General features: G+C 41.3%; 1 protein-coding gene across 15 annotated transcripts in view; it reads right to left on the bottom strand.

Annotated features, from left to right (window-relative positions):
* Positions 1–19,202, bottom strand: part of NCKAP5 (NCK associated protein 5) — a 656,435-nt gene that overhangs the window by 226,775 nt on the left and 410,458 nt on the right. For all 15 annotated transcript variants that reach the window (XR_005554850.1, XM_039328230.1, XM_039328233.1 and 12 more), the window contains one exon: positions 16,068–16,214. Coding sequence is in view for 14 of the 15 variants with exons in the window: in XM_039328230.1 (XP_039184164.1) it covers positions 16,068–16,214 (147 nt within the window). In the remaining variant the exon portion in view is untranslated. The remainder of the gene's footprint in view (positions 1–16,067; positions 16,215–19,202) is intronic.

The following is a 19,202-nucleotide window of genomic DNA, read 5'->3' as shown; positions in this document are numbered from 1 at the left end:
TTTCTGGACTTGTAAATTATCAAGTGCAAGAAACCAGAACAGCTCAGAGAATGGATCAAATAGGTTTCTTTATTGTTGATCACCAATTTACAATCTTGCCAGACTGCCTGCCTTCTTTGGGAAACAGCATATATAGACCTAAAGGTTTGATGTCAAACATTTCCTTCCTCAAATGAACTCTCAGCTGGAATGTCTTTTAATCCCCCACTATTGGGGTCTCCTCTCTTTCAGCCAGTGATTCCACCACTTAAATTATGCCAAGTTCCTATCAACAGAAACTGTCAGGGCCCACTTCAAAACCTCATCCTAAGAAAGCAGGACTCGTGGAAGCAGTTTCTTCCAAAAGGAACTTTTATTAGGAGAAGCTGATAGCAGGCATGATCAGCAGAATCTGAGGATTTCCTGCTCAGATCAATAGGTTAAAAGAGTCCCAAGCAAACCCCACCCCAGGCTCGCAGCGATGTTGTTGGGTTTTCACACTTTCCCTTCCAAAACTAGAGATAAGCCAGATGGCCGGAGGCACATTCCTTTCTCACCCCAAGGTAACATTAAGGGAGAGACAGTTCAAAGAGTAGATATTCAGAAACAGTGGAAGGGATACATTGTAGTGACAGAAAGAAACAAAGAGACAGCCTGCAGTGTCTTCCCCCCTGCCCTTCAGGAGAATGGCAGAACCCAGAGTAATGAAATAAAAAGAAATAGAAAAGAGTCCCCCTTAATGATATATGGTTCTGACAGAAACTCAAACAGAAGTCGTTTCTCTTGATACTGATTGACAAGATCAAGAATAACGTATATTATTATATTTTTAGCACAATGCATGGATGGTATAGGTATAGGAGATGACCAGACTGAGCCCAAGGGAGGGGTCAAGTACGCTATCAGTTTAGAGTTCCTTATATGCCCATAAGAAATCTGTGTTCAGCCCTCCTTGAATTTTTCCTTATCTATCGCCAACTTGCCTTGACAATTAGTTTAGATTCTTGTTTACAGGAAATAAATTTGTATTTGTTTTGGACCTAACCCTAGCTCCCAATTTCTTACACCTGACAGGTGTCTCCAGAAGGAGGTAAAAGGGCAAGATGGTGGCCACCCACATAAAATAGGAGCAGGGCCTTCACTGCATGGTTGTGGCAGTCTTTTGACTTATGGGACCACATATTATGATTAAATAGCTAGCCACCATTGCAAAAGAGACACATGAAAACATACTTCATAATAAGATATACACATAGTTTTGCTTTCTACCTATTTCATTTGTGTTTCAGATCAAATTTTATATATGTATAAAAGATTTTGACAGTCAACTGCAATCAGAAGGCCTGCAAATATCTGTGCGCATATAATCTGAAGTTGAAATTAATGTAAACCAAAGAAGGGAAAGAGGATAAATCACAATAATGGAAAATAAGACAAAAAGCAAAAGTTTGTGAAGTGGAGAGAAACAAAGCATTTCTAGAGGGTTTTAGCTATCATAGTTCCACTTATTGCCTAGATAAAACATGGCGAAAAGGTCTGTGAAAAGGGGCGTTGTCTTACCTGAACACCTTTTCTCAGCAGGATGATGTAGAATCCACCGGATGGGTTCATGACAGCCTTCCTGCCCGACAGACTAGGTCAAAACTTTGGCCACACCCCTCCTCTGGGCGTGACTCCAGTTTTGACTGAGACGAGAGCTGATTGTTGAATTCCATGTAGTAGCTCGTTAGTCACCTGCCTAGACTATCTGTATGGGAGTGTGTGGATTCTACATCATCTTGCTGAGAAAAGGCGTTCAGGTAAGACAACGCCCCTTCTCCAGCAGGATGGCTGTAGAATCCACCGGATGGGACATACCAAAGCCCTCATGTCCCCCTGGGAGGGAGAGTCTAAGCCACTGGATCCTGAGCAGAGACAACCTGTTGGAGTACACGTCTGCCAAAGGCAGCATCAGCTGCCGTGAAGGAATCTACGCGGTAATGTTTAACAAACACCGAGGGATAGGACCAGGTTGCGGCTCTACAAATTTCCTCTACCGAGGCTTGTGTAGACCACGCGGCCGATGCGGCAGCGCTGCGTGTTGAGTGAGCTGTAACGTGTGGGGGCACGGGAGTTGACTGAGAGGAATAGGCTTGGGCTATACAAGCTCTAATCCACCTACCTATAGTTGAAGATGAAACTTTCTTCCCCGTAGTCGATGGTTGGAAGGAAACAAATAGTGCTTCCGACTTACGGAAGAAGTATGCTTGACATAGTAACACAGAGCTCTACGTACGTCTAGTTTGTGCCATTGATGTTCTAGCCTGTGTGTGGGGTTTGGACAGAAATTAGGAAGAATTAGTTCCTGAGATCTGTGGAAGATGGTGTTTACCTTTGGGATGAACGCGGGGTCCGGTCTAAGGACCACCTTGTCCCTGAAGAAAGTGCATAGATCTTTCCTGACTGAGAGTGCTGCTAATTCTGAGATCCTTCTAGCTGAAGTAATAGCAACTAGAAAGGCTACTTTTAAGGATAAGTAGTGGAGAGAGCATGAATTGAGAGGCTCGAATGGGATCGATGTCAAGCCTTGTAGAACCTTAGTCAAATCCCAAGAAGGATACCAATGTACCACAGGTGGTCTGGTATTGACTGCTCCCTTTAGAAAGGTGCTAATCGCCGGGTGTTGAGACAAGGGACTTGAATTGTCACAGGAAAGTACCGTTGAGAGGGCCGCTAACTGTCTACGAATGGTGTTGGATGATAGGCCTTTATTTAGTCCTTCTAACAAGTAATCTAAGATGTTAGGAATAGTAACCGAGAGTGGATCCAAGTGATGTATAGAACACCACTTGCAGAATCCCTTCCATGTAGCATCATAGATCCTGTTTGTCGAAGGACGCCTTGATGCTTGAATGATCGATATCACCCCGGGTGAGTTGGATTGCCTGGCTAAACTTTGCCGCTCAAGTGCCAAGCAGCTAGTTGTAGCCACTGAGGGTCTGGATGTAGGAGTCTGCCCTGACTGAGGATCACTCGGTCCGGGGGAATCCTCCACGGGGGTGATATCGAGCGATCCACAAGGTCGGCAAATCACGGACGTCGTGGCCAATGTGTAGCAATCAAGACTACTTCTGCACCTTCTAGGATCAACTTGTGTATGGTTGCTGGTATCAATGGGAGTGGTGGGAAGGTGTACAGGAGTTGCACCGGCCACCGATATCGGAGAGCATCCGTTCCCTCCATTTCTGGTGTCGGGAATCTAGAGAAGAATCTGGGTAGTTGTGTGTTCTTCGGGGTAGCAAATAGGTCCAGGTGCGGTTGACCGAACCTCCGTGAGATCTCCTTGAACAGAGCCGGATCCAGGTGCCATTCCGCATGGTCCACTTTGGCTCTGCTCAGGGAGTCTGCCTGGAGATTTGCCTCCCCTGAAATGTGTTCCGCCCTGATGGAACCCAAATTTGACTCTGCCCACAGACCTAGAGCCGATGCTTCCTGCATCAGTTCCCAGGATCACGTTCCTCCCTCCTTGTTGACATGGGCTTTTGCTGCCACGTTGTCGGTTAAAACAAGAACATGTTTTCCTTTTACTAGATGGGAGAATCGAAGGAGGGCCAGGTGTATGGCCCGAAGTTCCAGCCAATTGATGTTGTGAACGAGATCCGAGTGTTTCCACTGATCCTGAGCTAGATGAGTTCCCAGATGGGCTCCCCATCCAAATAGACTCGCATCTGTTGTGAGAGTGATCCGGGTCGGTTCCCTGAATATGTTTCCCTTGAGCATCGCGGGTGATATCCACCAAATTAGGGACCTCAGTGTGTCCAGTGGGACTGTAACCTTCCTGTTGGAGGTACTGAGGTTCCTTCTCTGATAAGGGAGGAGGAACCACTGTAACTGTCTGGAGTGGAGTCTTGCCCATGGAACGATGCCCATGCAAGATATCATTTTCCCCAGGAGTTTTGATAGCTGTGCCAGAGGCACTTTCTTGTCTTTTCAAACCTGATGGACCAGTTTCGTGATGCTGATTTGACGCTCCTGGGAAAGATATACCCTGCAACGGGATGAGACTATTATTGCTCCCAGATGCTGAAGCCTTTTTGTGGGAGTGATGTGGCTTTTTTCAAAATTCACTGAAAATCCGTGATTCTGCAGGGTGCGTATCGTGGTTTGAATATCTGATTGTGCTTGTTTGTGTGAACTGGATTGAATTAAAATATCGTCCAGATAGAATTGTACGCGCACTGGCATCATCCTGAGATGGGCTGCTATGACTGCTAGTATCTTAGTAAATACCCTTGGGGCTGAGGAGAGTCCGAAGGGTAGGGCCCTGTATTGGTAATGCCGGTGAGTGTAGCAAAATCTGAGGAATTTGCAGTATTTGGGATGGATGGGAATATGTAGGTACGCCTCCGTGAAATCTATTGAGGATAGGAGGTCTCCCTTCCTGATACTGGCTAATATGGACTTTAGGGACTGCATTTTGAACCTCCTGTAGGTTACATAATAATTCAGTCCCTTTAAGTCCAGTATCACCCTCCACCCTCCTGGAGTAGAATCCTTTTCCCTCCTCCTCCTTTGGTACCCTTTCTATGGCCTGAATTGACAAGAGGTGTGCAATGGCCGAGGTTACCAAATTTGCCTTGGCGGTGTTTCTGGAGAGGGGACACCTGATGAAACGGTTTGGTGGGGGAGATTAGAACTCTAAGGAGAGACGTGCCTGATTGTTTCTAATACCCAGGCGTCGGTGGTGGTCTGCTCCCAGACCTCACTGAACTTCCCTAACCAACCCCCTATGGGAGAGTCTTGTCTGGCGTCACTTGGATCACTTGAAGGGTCGCCCTCCCGATCCCCTGAAGGGACATTTGGATTGAAATTGGCCTCTGGCTCCCATGTTTGGGCGATCCTGGGAATGATCCTGTCTAGAATAGAAGGATCGTGAGCCTCTAGACCAGTCCCAGGATTGCCCTGTTCGAAAGGACTGTCTCCACTCCCAGGAGCTGCTGGGACAGAATCCCTGTCTACGAAATTCCTGTGGGTTTTTTCTATCCAGCTTTTTTGAGGGGTGGACTAGGATCTTACGTTTGTCCCTGCTTTCGCTTACATGTGAATTCAAAATGGATCCAAACAAGAGTGACCCACTATATTTGGAAGTTGATAGACGCCACTTGGCTTTTAGGTCAGTTTTCCAATTCTTGAGCCATAGGAGTCTGCGAGAGGCTACCATGGCTGCTATGGACCTTGCTGAGTATTTAGTTGCGTGTAAGGAGGCGTCGGCCATATATTGTGAGGCAGCCAGTATCTTGGCCAAAGTTTGGTGAGTTATGACCTGATCAGGAGGTACAGTGGTTTGTAGCTCGCGAAGCCACATGATACAGGCCCTGGCGAAGAAAGATGAGGATGTTGCCGCCTTGGCTGCCCAGGCTGAGGCCAGATGTACGCAACAGAGGGAGTGTTCAAACTTTTTGTCTTCCGCTCCCAGAGCATCTGCCATGTCCCCTGGAATAGCAGACGTGGAGAACAATGAAATCAGGGGACTGTCAACTGTGGGAACATCCAGCAAGGCAGAAAAGGAAGAAGCCACATTAAATAACTTCCTCTCCACGCTGTTAGGCGTAGATGGTGCTGCTAAAGATGACCATTGCTCCTCTACAGAGGTACGAAATACCTCAGGACAAGGGATGTACTTGTCCTCTGTTACTTTCTTGGCGAAAAGGGGATTAGACTCCTTACTTGTGGAAGGTTTTTCTTCCTGAACTGACGTTAGATTGACAGTGGAAACTGCCTTGATTAAAAGGGATTTAAGAAGGGCTGGGTCAAAGAGACCAGAGTTTGCTGTCTGCTCAGGAGTGGTCCCTTCGTCCTCTGAAAGGGGCATGTCAGTCATGTCCAGGTCCATTGATTCCGCCTCTCCCATTTGAGAGGAGGTCTCAGAGACATTTGTGGCAGGAGCATTGCTCTGCCCTTTAAGGGATGGAGGTTGAAAGACTAATTGTCCTTTAGAGGACATAAATTGGGAGAAAGTGTTTTGCATAAATGCTTGAAATTGGGCAGACCATATGTCCTCCTGAGCTCTGTCGTTAAATGCAGGCACAGGGGGAGTATGGTCTGGTGAAGATGCTGGTGATGAGGAGTGAGGGGAATCCATCTGCTCAGTTTCCCCCAGAGGAGACCAAGTTCTGAGGACTTCCTGAGAAGTAGCTAAGGTAGGTTCTGGTATGGGGCCCTCCAATGGGGCTGGGGAAACCATGTCAGCCTCATTGGATCTGATTCTTTGGGCTCTGGAGAATTGCCTTTCAAGCTCAGCTGCTTTAGAGGGTCCCTTCTGAGAAATATGTTTTGTTTTGGCCTTCTTTCACCCCCCCCACTTCAGATTCCGTAGATCTGCGCTTTTGTTGTTGTTGGGGGGGCAGTTTGGGACCCTGTGTAGCTGAATGCGAGACACTGTCTGCCATTGTGGCCAGGTACCCTGAGTAAGCAATACCTGGAGTGGGGGGAAAAACAGACACGCAGATCAATTACAGAGATTGGAGGCTTACAAGCCTTGCTCTGAACACAACACAATGGCCAGACAGACAGGCACTTTACTGAAGAGAAAGGTCTTGTTGAACCGGTGAAAAGGGTCACCTTAGAGAACAGCTGGAATTAAATTGGACTTTCCTCACACTCCTCCACCAAGGTTAGTGGGGGACAATAACCACAGGCTTAATAAAAGGTGATTAGTTGAAGTAATTGTATTGTCCCCCAATATCTGGGCAACTGCAGCCTGCGTATCTCCTTATTTTGGTAAAAGGGTGATCCGCGGTTTTTTGCATCTCAGCTGAGGGGGAAAAGGCAGCCTCTACTGTATGTGAAAAGCCTCCGTATCTCTCTATTCGGCTGAAAGGTGATCTGCGGATCTGCCGGTTGTTCCGGGGGCCGCGGAACCTTGCGCTTCTCAGCTGAGGGGAAAGGGGCGCCGCTGCTGCTCAACAACGACTCTGAGATTGAAACTAAAGGGAGGGTCGGCTCGCTATGCGCTCTGTTAGGATACGCTCACCGCGTTGCGTAGGGATCCCTCAGGGGATCATGGATCTGACGGAAGGCTCGGAGCTCCGAGTCACAAACCGGGATTGTCCTCCTGTATACACTCAGCTAACAAAGGTGCCAATTTGTCAGAGAAAGAAAAATTTGCCTCAATTTTTTTGACTGTCTACGGAGCTGAAAAATTTTGCTGTTATCGGGCTCGAGACTAAGTCAAAACTGGAGTCACGCCCAGAGGAGGGGTGTGGCCAAAGTTTTGACCTAGTCTGTCGGGCAGGAAGGCTGTCATGAACCCATCCGATGGATTCTACAGCCATCCTGCTGGAGAAAGTAGATTTTAGTAAATAATTAAGAGAGAAGTAAAATCTAAAGGACAACTGAAAGGAAACAACTATATGGTAAAGGAAATAGTGGCCAGAAAGAAAAATACATGTAAGTGTAAATGTACACCAGAAATATGGCAGGGATATTGTATGTTGTTGCCACATTTGGACTGTGGTAATTAGTGAAGCCTAAGGCCAATACAACACCCAGAGTAAATCAGGGTATCTTAATTCAATTTCCCATTCAGGTGGAATGTTCACAATTTAACTATATATTACTTATCATCTGTCAATCTGTCATAGAGCTAGAGTAATGAGGATAAAATATGTGAACGTTATATTGTAAGAGGATACACCAAGGCTTAGAAAAAAATGGAATAATTCAAAATATCATAAAAAAATAGCAAATGAATACTTCAGTGTATTCAGTGTAAGTTTTGAGCACTGCAAAAAAAATAAAAAATAAAATAAAATCCAAGCAACTCACAGGAACTTCATCTAAATAATTTCACCCTTAAATAAGGATGGGTTTTTTCCTCATTTAATTTCTAGGATTTTGTTTTTAACCTATTTATTGATATTATATGCAATTAGTAAAATTTCATGTGAATTGCATTTCACTGATTTTCTGCTACTAAAAGTCTGATACACAAACCCTTTTCCAAAGCATCGTGAGTGGGATAAAAAGATAAAATGTTGTTCTAGCATTTTTAGTACCTTTCCTCATAATTTTATATGCATTTCTGGAGATTGGATTCCACCATCATGGTATTATTTGCAGCAATTTGGTTTTTAATTATCCATTAATACCTCCTAATCACTGGTGGAAAAAGATCAGACAGTCAATAGAAAGAAGGGGAGTTAGTCTTTCTCGGCAAGTGTAAACACATACAGTACAACAGGGTTTGAATGACTCACTGTAAATGTAAGTTCTCAGACTTGAGTGAAAGTTGAGAGATCAAGACTTATCCTGTTCTTCCTATTGAAATTCAGAGCTAAAAATCCTTATAATAAATTGATAATAAATATTAATATCATTGGAAATCTGTCAAAGGGTATAGATGCATTACCATCATAAAAAAAATCTTTAAAAGACAAAATAATGATCTTCAACATCCCATTTTCCCCTCTGAATGAGAGACTCCTTCCCTCCTTCAGTTCTTGATCGTTTATAGTTGACACTTGCTCTAATTTCCCATTTTCATCATTGTTGTCAGCCATTCAGTCATGTCCAACCTTTGGCCACTCTATGGATTGGCACTCTCCATGCCCCTCTGTCTCTGTCTGAAATAAAAATTCCCATTTTATACCGCATAAATTGGAGCTTTCCTGAATGGTCAAACCTTAATATATGACAAATTAGAACCAAACTGCCATTAATAGAAAGAAATAGATATTGCCAAATTCTGCTCATGGATTGCTCATCTTGGTGGAAGTAAAGGGATTCGAAATGTCCAATCTCCTTTCCCCCTGAAAGCAGCTATGGCTACAGAGAATTAGTGGATTGTCTACAATAGTGTGAGAGCATTTCACTGTGTATATGTTATTCTATCTTCCATTACAAGGATCTTTATAACAGTTTTCCAAATGTAGAAAGACAACTATGAATAATTCTTTTTTTTTAACTGTTGGTATTTTCTAGATATGCAGATGTGCATATAATATGAATGTCATATGACTATGTATTAGTAGCTTTTATTAAGGATAGAAGAAAGTACATTTCCATTTCAGGAAATTCCTGTTTATTTTTATTTATAATGCTATTATATTTCTGCATTAGTTTATGATTAATTCTCTCAAAATGGATTAATGCTTCTTAAAATACCTACTTAAATTCATTATTTAATCTGCCAAAAATGTGTTAAAACATTTTGAGAAAAGCAAAATCTGGCAACATGCTACATTTTGATCAGGACACTATTCCAAACAAGCAAGCATCATAGCATTTTGTATGAAAATATGGAAAAATGCAATCTATATAGCATACCTATTTTAAAAACATAAGCAAAAATGTAAGCACCTGGCTTAATTAAAGTTTTCAAATTCATTTATTTAGATACCTTCTGGAATATGATGAGGTATGAATCTATTCATAATTATATACAAATGAAAGGAATCTTCATTATACCACCAATGTGCACGTAGCGGTAATATGTGAAGTTTTTAATTCTTCCTAAATCCCTTTTGTCAAAAGATAACATTAAGCAAGTCTCACTAAAGGATTATTTTCTAAAGATTTTATTTCTTTCAAAAGGCCAGAAACCCAGAGGTATTATTTTGTATTTTGCACTATTTAAGTTTCTTACTTTTTATATCACAAGTGTAGAAGTAAATTAAATGGGATTTCCTAAGCAGTGCATGTTTATGGCACAAGGGAGCTGCATTGTTACAAAAAAAAATTGCACTTTAACAAGAAGTCTGGCTACTGAAAACATGAGAGTATCTGCTCCTTTTGATTACAAATATATTGTATTTATCAGCCATCAATCCAGAAATAGATAAAGGCCCTGATTGAATTGCTCAGAAAAGCAAATGAGAAAGTGCTGAAATGAGGTATATTCAGTTTTATCTACATTCTCCAAACAAAAAAATCAGGGGGAAAGTATGAATATCTCCCATAGTTTTTGTTTCTAAGCATTATTATGCATTTCAGGATTTTTTTTGATTTTTTTTATTTTTTGGTAGTACCAAAAACCTACCAGCTTTGCTTAACACTTTTTGGGGCTAAAAAGAAACCTTAATTCAAAAAGAATTAAGATAATACTAACATAATGGTAGTATGAAAGTACTGGAATTTCAGACATGGAAAGACAATTGTGTTCAAGATATAGAGCATGGAAGAATACTATCTGGTCTTGGATAGTAATAAAATATCTATTTATTAAATAAAGATATGAAGAATGATAGGATCATAGATATTTAAGAAATCCACTATTGAAAATCAAATATTTTACTTTGCTGTACAGCCACAGGAGTGTCCATCCTTTCTCCATTGGAAGATAATCTTCCAATTAATTCTATTTTTGGAGAAAAGTCTGTATACATACCCAAAACATGCATAAACTATACAGAGCACAATACATTTTTTATCCCAAGAGCTTTGCAAAAAGTGGCAGTCTCAGCTAACATTTGCTAAACCCTCTAACCCAGTGGTTCTCAACCTGTGGGTCGGGACCCCATTTGGGGTCGAACGACCATTTCACGGGGGTCACCAAACAGTCCGCCATTTTTTTCCCCTTCTCCTTAGCTGTGCTACTCCCTTTTATTCTATTGGCTTTTGAAAGCCAGTAGAATAGACTCTCTTGAATAGAGTCTAATTTTATTGGCTTTCAAAAGCCAATAGGAATTGTCCAGGCTGTCTCTGCCCTGCTGAGCCCGCCAAAAGTCCCATTCTGCAAACGGTGCTGCAGGTTGTCTGCAGCAAAGGCAAGCTGTCTGGAAGTTTCCACCCCTCCCTGCTGAGCAACTACTAAAAATGTAAGTAAAAGAGGGCCAGGGGTGGGAGGTGGGAGGCCGGCGGGCGCAGGGAGGGTTGCTGGCGCGTGTGGGGCCCGGCGGGTGCCTTACCTCCCTTGGGCTAGGCCAGCTGGTGGCCCAGCCGGTGGTCGCCCTGCACTGTCACTGCCCCTTGCCAGCTATGCCTTGGCCGGCACAGGGGGCGGCACCATGCATACGTGGCGCTCCCGGGCAGGGAAAGTCCTCGACTTACGACCGGTTGGATAGTCCTCAACTTACGACCGGTTGGGTAGTCCTTGACTTACGACCGGTTGAGTAGTCCTCGACTTGTGACCGGTTGGCGGTCGCGGCATTAAAAAGGTTGAGAACCACTGCTCTAACCGAATTGCAAATTAGTAGTCCTACTTTCAAAAGGAAAGACTTGAGATTGACCAAGCATCAATCTTACTGTTCCTTATCAATAAAGCAATTCACCTCATGTTACTATTCTACAAATCTTCATGCAACATCATTCTGCAGTATTGCTGGAACTGATGCTTCTTTCACCACATGTGTTATTATGCTCTGTGAAAACTCCCTTCCCAGAGATTTGGAAGCTGATTGAATGCACTATATTAGTTAAAGAACATATTCCTGAGATTGATTCTTAAAGAAAACAGGTACTTCTTTTTCCTGGTGTACTGTAATGTCAAGCACGTTGCTTAAAGCCCTATGTACAACAAACTGGACCATTCTCATTTGTTGTGCAGTCAATATTTAAGAAACAAATGGAAGACTCACTTCTTGAAAATCAAACTAAGAACTACTACAAAGAAAACTCTCTCTTTTTGAAAGCATAGCTGTGTCAACCCCCCAATATGAGCTGAGAAATGTTGTGAATAAAGTCGCTGTTTGTGTATTTCCAATCCTGCTGATTGCATCTTGGAACCCATTCCTTTAAGAAGCTTTCTCTCTCAGAAAAAAAAATTAAATCCATTTTTCACCCTCAGAGCAAAGACTTCAGGGTTATTTGCTGGTCTCCCAATTTCAGTTACACACACACACACACACACACACACACAGAGAGAGAGAGAGAGAGAGAGAGAGAGAGAGAGAGAGAGACGGACGGACAGAGAGAGACAGATAGAGAGAGACAGAGACAGAGAGACGGAGAGAGACAGAAAAAGAGACAGAGGCAGAGGCAGAGACTAACTACGGTATTAGGAAAGTATTTATGCAACTGTGCATAATACCTTACTAGCCCTTAAAATAACACTCTTCCCCTGTAGTCTTCTGTGTCCTCTGAAAAATTGCCTCAGTGTTGGAAGTCCCTCTAGAATTGAAGAGTGGGGGAATATGGCAATGAAGGTTAAGGATTAATGTGGGAATTAATCAAACTTGTCTCTTCTGTTCAGGGGAATAACAATTCTGTGTCATTTTTGATACTCTATGTAGCATGCCAGGTTCCTATCACCTAATTCCATGTACAAAGGAAGTCACCTTTCTAGATACCTGTTAAATAAGTGGAACAATAATGCATTCTTGACTTTTACTAGGAACAGATGCATTTGTCTTTCCCTTTCTAATGCTTGACCAAGGGAATAAAGACTTTGTATCTGTTCCAAGATATAAAGTCAGTGACACCAACAACGGGAGATTTAATTTGGATCCAAGTCACAATTGATGCAAACCAGGACAAACTTATCTCTACTACACATCACATAAATTAGAATAAACATCCCCGTTCTAGCTACAATTCTCAAGATCTTTGAATCCCATTTCCATTTTAACAAAAGCTCACAATACAAAAGACTTGAGCTTATCATATCTTTTTAAAAAAAAAAACATGAACAGATTTCTAGAGTAGACATGAGTGTTGGATAGTTTTCACACACTGCAAGATAATCAGGTTAGTCACTGTACCAGTCGTAACTTCACTAGGGCTGTTGTCTTTACTTGCTTTCCCATCCTTGTGTTTTTTCCTTTTTTTTCTAGGTAGGCCCTACTAAAGCCCTTTGCTACTTCTCTCAATTCTTTCCATCTGTTCTGAAGGGTATGTTTACAGTACCCCTGCACAGTAGCATTAGAGCGGAGGTCCCCAATCCTTTGGGCAATAGGGACCAGTTCTGTGGAGAGATATTTTTCCGTGGACCGGAACGGGTGTGGTTTCATGTAATTTTTTTATTTTTTATTTTTATTTTTAAAATTTATCAGCCGCCCCACTCCCGAAGGACTCTGGGCGGCTAACAATAAAAAACACATCAAACATAACAAAACAACAATACAAAAACAATCATCCAGGGGTAAGGTTTTATAAACCCCAGGCCTGCCGGAAAAGCCAGGTCTTAAGTAGCTTACGGAAGATCAACAGGGTGGGAGCGGTCCTAATCTCCGGGGGGAGCTGATTCCAAAGCGTGGGCGCCATCACAGAGAAGGCCCTCCTCCGCGGCCCCGCCAAATGGCACTGCTTGGCCGATGGGGCCTGAAGGAAGCCCAGCCTGTGGGATCTAACCGGACGTAGGGAACTATGAGGTAGTAGGTGGTCTCGCAAATGTACTGCCTGCATCCCTCAGATGGGGCTTTGCTTGTTTGCGCAGACTGGTTTCTGGCATGCTGCGGCCCAGTGCCGGTCCATAGACCGGGGCTTGGGGACCCCTGCATTACAGAGCTTTTCACCTTAAGGGGTGTGAATGAATGATGTGGTAGAAACTCTTAGCTAGATTGGAGAGAAGGTTAAGAGGGGGTTGAGCTTAGAGTCCTTGCACTGCAGAAAGCAACACAGGCCTGACCTCCCAAAGAATCCTTGAAGCCTTATCTGACTCTTCCTAAGGGAATGTAATCAATCTGGTGAGATTCTTGCAACACAATTTACTAACAGTAAAGCTTCTGCTTGAGACCTGTTCCTCTATGGTTCTGGTTGAGCAGAGAGAGCACTGTTGTTGTTGTTTTTCAAAGTCGGGGAGGTATGTGGACATTCAAGAGGCACCATCCAGTGGTATTAAAAATGTTCCTGCTGATTTGGATGGTTGAAGCCAACAGCTATGTGAAAGGACCTATTTATTTTTATTTTATTTTATGAGATGCCTTCCTTCTTTTACCAGCATCTTATAATCGGATATAGGAAGAGTGCTATAAAAATGTTGTATACAAGGAATAATGCAGAGACTCATAGATAGCATATAAACACATATTTGTATATCTGGATTTTGCCAATTAAAGGTTATTTAATGAAGTTTATAAAAAAAATTGGGACAGAAAGAACAGTGCAAAAGAAATTTTACAATCTAAAAGGTATATTAGCATATTATAGCCATTGTTTGGTCAACCATACTAATTAGATGATTTGTATTGTCCCGTTATATATATAATTTTATTCCCTTATTTATATTATACCATTTCTGATAGATTTCTTGATAACACAGTAAGCCTTGATATCTAAACAGACTGAAAAGTAAATTTTTGTTTCACCCATCCAATCTGTTAATGAAATACAACAATTAATTATTCTTATGACAAAGAATTAAATCAACTGATTACATGATAGTAAACTGTACAACTCCTAATAAACTTGAGAGTTTTGGGACAAGATTTTTTTTAAAAATCTAAATCTCTGAAGCACAAATAGACAAGACTAAGAGTACATAACATAAAGCCAACATACAATTAGCAACACCTTATTCTAATTATCTTTCAGCAGTTATAAAGGTTGGTCTATTTTTCTCCATGGATTACTCCTTGGATTGCTTCTGTAGATTAATTTTGGAAGAACTGGTACATTCCTTTTTATTTTTAAGAGCAAGCTAACGCACAAAACTAAAATCAATGAAGAAATCCTATTTGGTGGCCTTCCACAGCCAAGATTGCGTCTTAAAAATGTAATGAGTTTTCTTTCTCTCTCTTATAACAATTGGCAATAACTGATAAAGCACTATGATTTCATTTAAACAACTCTCCATCATTAGAAAAGAACTGAAGAAAAGAAAAACTATGTAAACTATACTAACCATTCATTGGGAACCCAATGAAAAATATACTGGAAGGATGAGAATGTATCCTCTACAATAATTGATGAAAAATGAGAAAAAATAAGCAACCCAAAGGTAAACAAAAGTATTTATTCACATTTTTGGAATATAGTTATCGAGGCTATAAAGTAAGATATGAAGTGATTTCAACTGCAAGGGCTGCATACTTGAAAAGTCCTAAGATTTGTGAAATAAGATTTGATAAACTTCAGATCTTATGAAAAAAAACAAGGTTAGAACTATGAGACAAATAAAATCATGACTCAATCTGTTTAAAAAATCCCTCAAACTGTATTTTTAAAAACATAGTAAAGGTTATGCTGGATAAGCTTATAATGAATGAAATTACAAGCCAGTTCTAAGTATTTTTTACTGATATCATGCCCATTGCACTCAATCATTTTCTAAACATGTACAATATAATATTGTGGGGCTAGATGGCTAGGAGGAAATGTTTAGATCATTTATTTTGTCCTAAGTAGATCCGTGGTAGTCATGAACTCCTAAGACACTTCTCAAGAGACCTGTATCATCATGCATGTTGAAATCCCTGACAAGCTTGGGACCCCCAACACCACTTCTAAAATCAGCTCAGACAAGGAGACTGTTGGGTGGGGCCAGATGCCTATCCTGTCTTGATTACAAAGGGTTTGGGGGGTGGGAGAAGAGAAGCCTGCATTATTTAATAGGCACAGTATCTAGAAGTCCAGCAATGCTACATCATGAAGCTCTGTAGGTAAATGGCTGTGCTTCTCCATCCCCATCCTTCTAACTTCTAACTTCTATGCATCCAATGATTATGTAGTGTAGTGCCTTTCAAACCGTATTCAAGGCTTGCTGCTAGGAGCTATTACTACTACCCAAGTAACCATAGGATCACTGAAACATTTATTACATTGGTATTCTATTGCTTACCTCTGATTTGGGGAGGCCCCACTCTCTGCCTCAGCATGAAAAGTAGAAGCAGTTCTTTTGTGGCTTGTGTCCTAAATTAACACTTCAAACTATATCATACAAACTAAGTTTTCTGTATTAAAGTCTCTTTGGCATTGAGCTAGCCTCCAGGTTGGAACAACTTACATTTATTTATGGAGTTTTTCTTTAAGGTACATGATCCCTGACATTAAGAGAAAAATAGCTTCAGTGATTCCAAGGTGCAACGTTTCATTCATCCTGATCTAATGAATCATGATCAAAAATATTTTTTAGCAGAAGCTAGGTGAACTGCGAGAGATAAAATTTATACTGAACCACTATGGTGCCAATAAAAACCAAGACCCTGGATGAGAGATGTTTCTTTTTATCTTACCTCCAGAGCCTTCAGCCGTTCCAAGAGTAATTTTGATTTGTCTCTTTCCTCTTCACTGCTGCTGTTTTCACTCCTTGAATGTTTATCTGACATGCAAATGTCTTCCACTCCTGTTTTGCACTGCTTGCCCTCTTGCATTAATGTTTCCTAAAACAATGAATATATATTTTCATCAACTAAAATGAGAATGATTGTTAGAAAATATGCTGGAAGTACATTATTACATTAACCCCCCAACAGGAACTTTTTAGTATGCTACTTACTTACTTATTAGCATTTATATTCTGGCCACTTCCAGAAACTTCTGCTGGCTAAAAATCATAATCGTAACATAAATATAATACAAAAAACCCAAGAGACAACAAAGGGTTAAAAGGGTTAAAAACAATCCACATCATGGTTCTTAATCTCCAAAGACCTTGGTGTTACTCAAGGTAAAAACAAGGAGCCATAAGGATTGAAATTCAAAGAAATAAGGACAAGAGTGACTTGTTAAAGCCTCCTTCTCAATAAAGAACCAGAAGCAGAAGCTGGGATAGCCCCTGAAACCCAAACTCCAACAACTGTTCTTTCATGGACTTGTTCATTCAAGGAGAATGTAACTCTATTCAGAAGTAGCATAGAGGCCAACAGACAGACAATGTGTGGACAAGGAGCCATTTTGTCTTGCTGGAATTCAAAGTCAGCCTGTTTCATCTTATACAGGCTTTACAGGATTAGAATAGTAATGGTATTACCTGTCTATTTACAGTAGGAGGTATCTAACTAGGTATTATGTGCACACTGAAAGTTTCTTACTCCAAACTACAGATGACTTTTCCCAGTGATTTCAGAGAGATGTTTCACAGATATGGGGGATAACACTGAGCCTGGAGTTCATCCAATATTGTTGTTGTTACTTGCGAAGTCATGTCTGACCCATCGCAACCCGATGGACAATGTTCCTCCAGGCCTTCCTGTCCTCTACCATCTTCTTAAGTCTATTTAAGCTCACACCTACAGCTTCAGTGACTCCATCCAGCCACCTCATTCTCTGTCGTCCCCTTCTTCTATTGCCCTCAATCTTTCCTAGCATTAAGCTCTTCTCCAGTGAGTCCTTCCTTCTCATTAGGTGGCCAAAGTACTTGAGTTTCAACTTCAGGATCTGGCCTTCTAAAGAGCAGTCGGGTTTGATCTCTTCTAGGACTGACCGGTTTGATCGCCTTGCAGTCCAAGGGACTCGCAGGAGTCTTCTCCAGCACCATAGTTCAAAGGCCTCAATTCTTTGGTGCTCAGCCTTTCTTATGGTCCAACTTTCACAGCCATACATTGCAACTCGGAAAACCATGGCCTTGACTATACGTACTATTGTTGGCAGGGTGATGTCTCTGCTTTTAAGTATGCTTAAATCCAATATATGACACCTAATATTTAAGGAATGAGGGAGCTCACAGAATATTGCCATTCTATCAAATATTTTGTTTTGTTCACAATTTGAATTTACAATGATGTAGGATTCACACTGAAATTAAAATCCTCATTTCATGTTTTCTGTTAAATCAGAAGTCCCCAGCCTCTGGAGAGAGGTGGAGAGAGGGGGCGTGGTTTTGTGTGCTGCCTGTACCCTGTGGATGGGGCTTTCCTTGTTTGTGTCGACTGGTTGCTGGCATGCCGCGGCCCGGTACTGGACCACAGACTGGGGGTTGGGGATCCCTGTGTTAAATAGAGTTACATTAAGGACCTTGTCTGCACCAGTGCTCCTTTGGTCACCAATTCAAACCTTCTTCACTTATCTCTTACGTATTTTAAAAATGAGAAATACATTTCTAATATTAGTGTACTGAACACAAATGTGAGCCAGAATGAAGAAGCTCACAGAATATTGCCATTCTATCAAATATTTTGGCTTCTAAATCCTTACAGGAAATAAAGGAGAAAGAACTACAAGGACAATATATACAGAACAGTTCCAGCCTTAGGCTGTAAAAATAATAAACTTATTTCAAACCTCTATGACCATAAAACTAGGTAATTTTATCACCAGAACTGGCATTTAGGCTTGACGTACATGAAGAACTGCCAACCTATCTAATATTTCTCATCGTATCCTTAGGTAACTTGACTACTTCACACTGAATACTGCCTCAGACAAACCAATACTTTTCACACATACAATTTATTCCAACAATGTGCTAGTGCTTATTTGAAAGAAGCTCTCTGTTTTTAAGCACTTATGTCCATTGCTGGCAGATCCTCTGTGGGTGCTGACAGTAGCAATGAAATTGAACAACTTTGAGAAAAGAAGATGTTCACAATAAAAGTGCAAAGCATCAAAATACAATTGAAATACTCTACTTTTACAAAACAGTAATATATTGAAAGATCAGTTAGGCCAAATCTAGTTTTCAACTACATGCATATAAGCCACCTGTTGATTTACTTAACTGTACTGTATAGTGGATGCAGTTTTAAATCTTAACCTTCTTATCTCCAATTAGACAATGCATGTGATCTAAGCTACAAGCAGAAGAGTCAATATTGCTCTCTTTTGGTTTTTTTTAAACAGATGATTAAAATGGATATTCTCCAGTGAACCTTAACAACAACTCTCCACACCGCTTGAGGGAAAATTGGATATAGAACATCGGAGTGTGTATAGTTTTGATCTTTTCTTGTTTATTTCTATGGGCAGTGAGAGTACAAAAGAAATGGGGAGAGACAACGCAGGGGAGATGGCTACACAGGGAAAAATAAAAGAAGTTAAAGGGAGAAGAAAGAGAGGGGAGGCAGCAGAAAAGAGATAGAGGAAGTATACATTTGCATGAGAATAGATATACTGCTTCATTTTTTAAAAACATTTATATCGCGTCTCTTTTCCACTGATGCAGCTGACAATAATCCTTGAAATATTATTCAATTGCAAAAAAGAGAAGCAAAAAGTGGCAACCCAAAAAAAGTGGCTAGGTTGATATGCTACCTTTGATTTTGTCAAAATTTTAACCCAGCAGGGGATACCCAAAACAGCCCTGGGGGTTAAATGCTCTGCTGTTAGATAACAAATTAATGCCATATAGATCAGGACTATGTTTATTACAACAGCTATAGTGCATGTCAAGAAAGCCTGAATATGCTTCCGCCTTCCCTCCCTTTATCTTT

This window comes from Crotalus tigris, unplaced genomic scaffold (assembly GCF_016545835.1).
Source record: "Crotalus tigris isolate CLP2741 ecotype Arizona unplaced genomic scaffold, ASM1654583v1 scf7180000024374.3283719, whole genome shotgun sequence".
Classification (NCBI taxonomy): Eukaryota; Metazoa; Chordata; class Lepidosauria; order Squamata; family Viperidae; genus Crotalus; species Crotalus tigris.
This window is presented reverse-complemented; position numbering and strand designations above follow the sequence as displayed.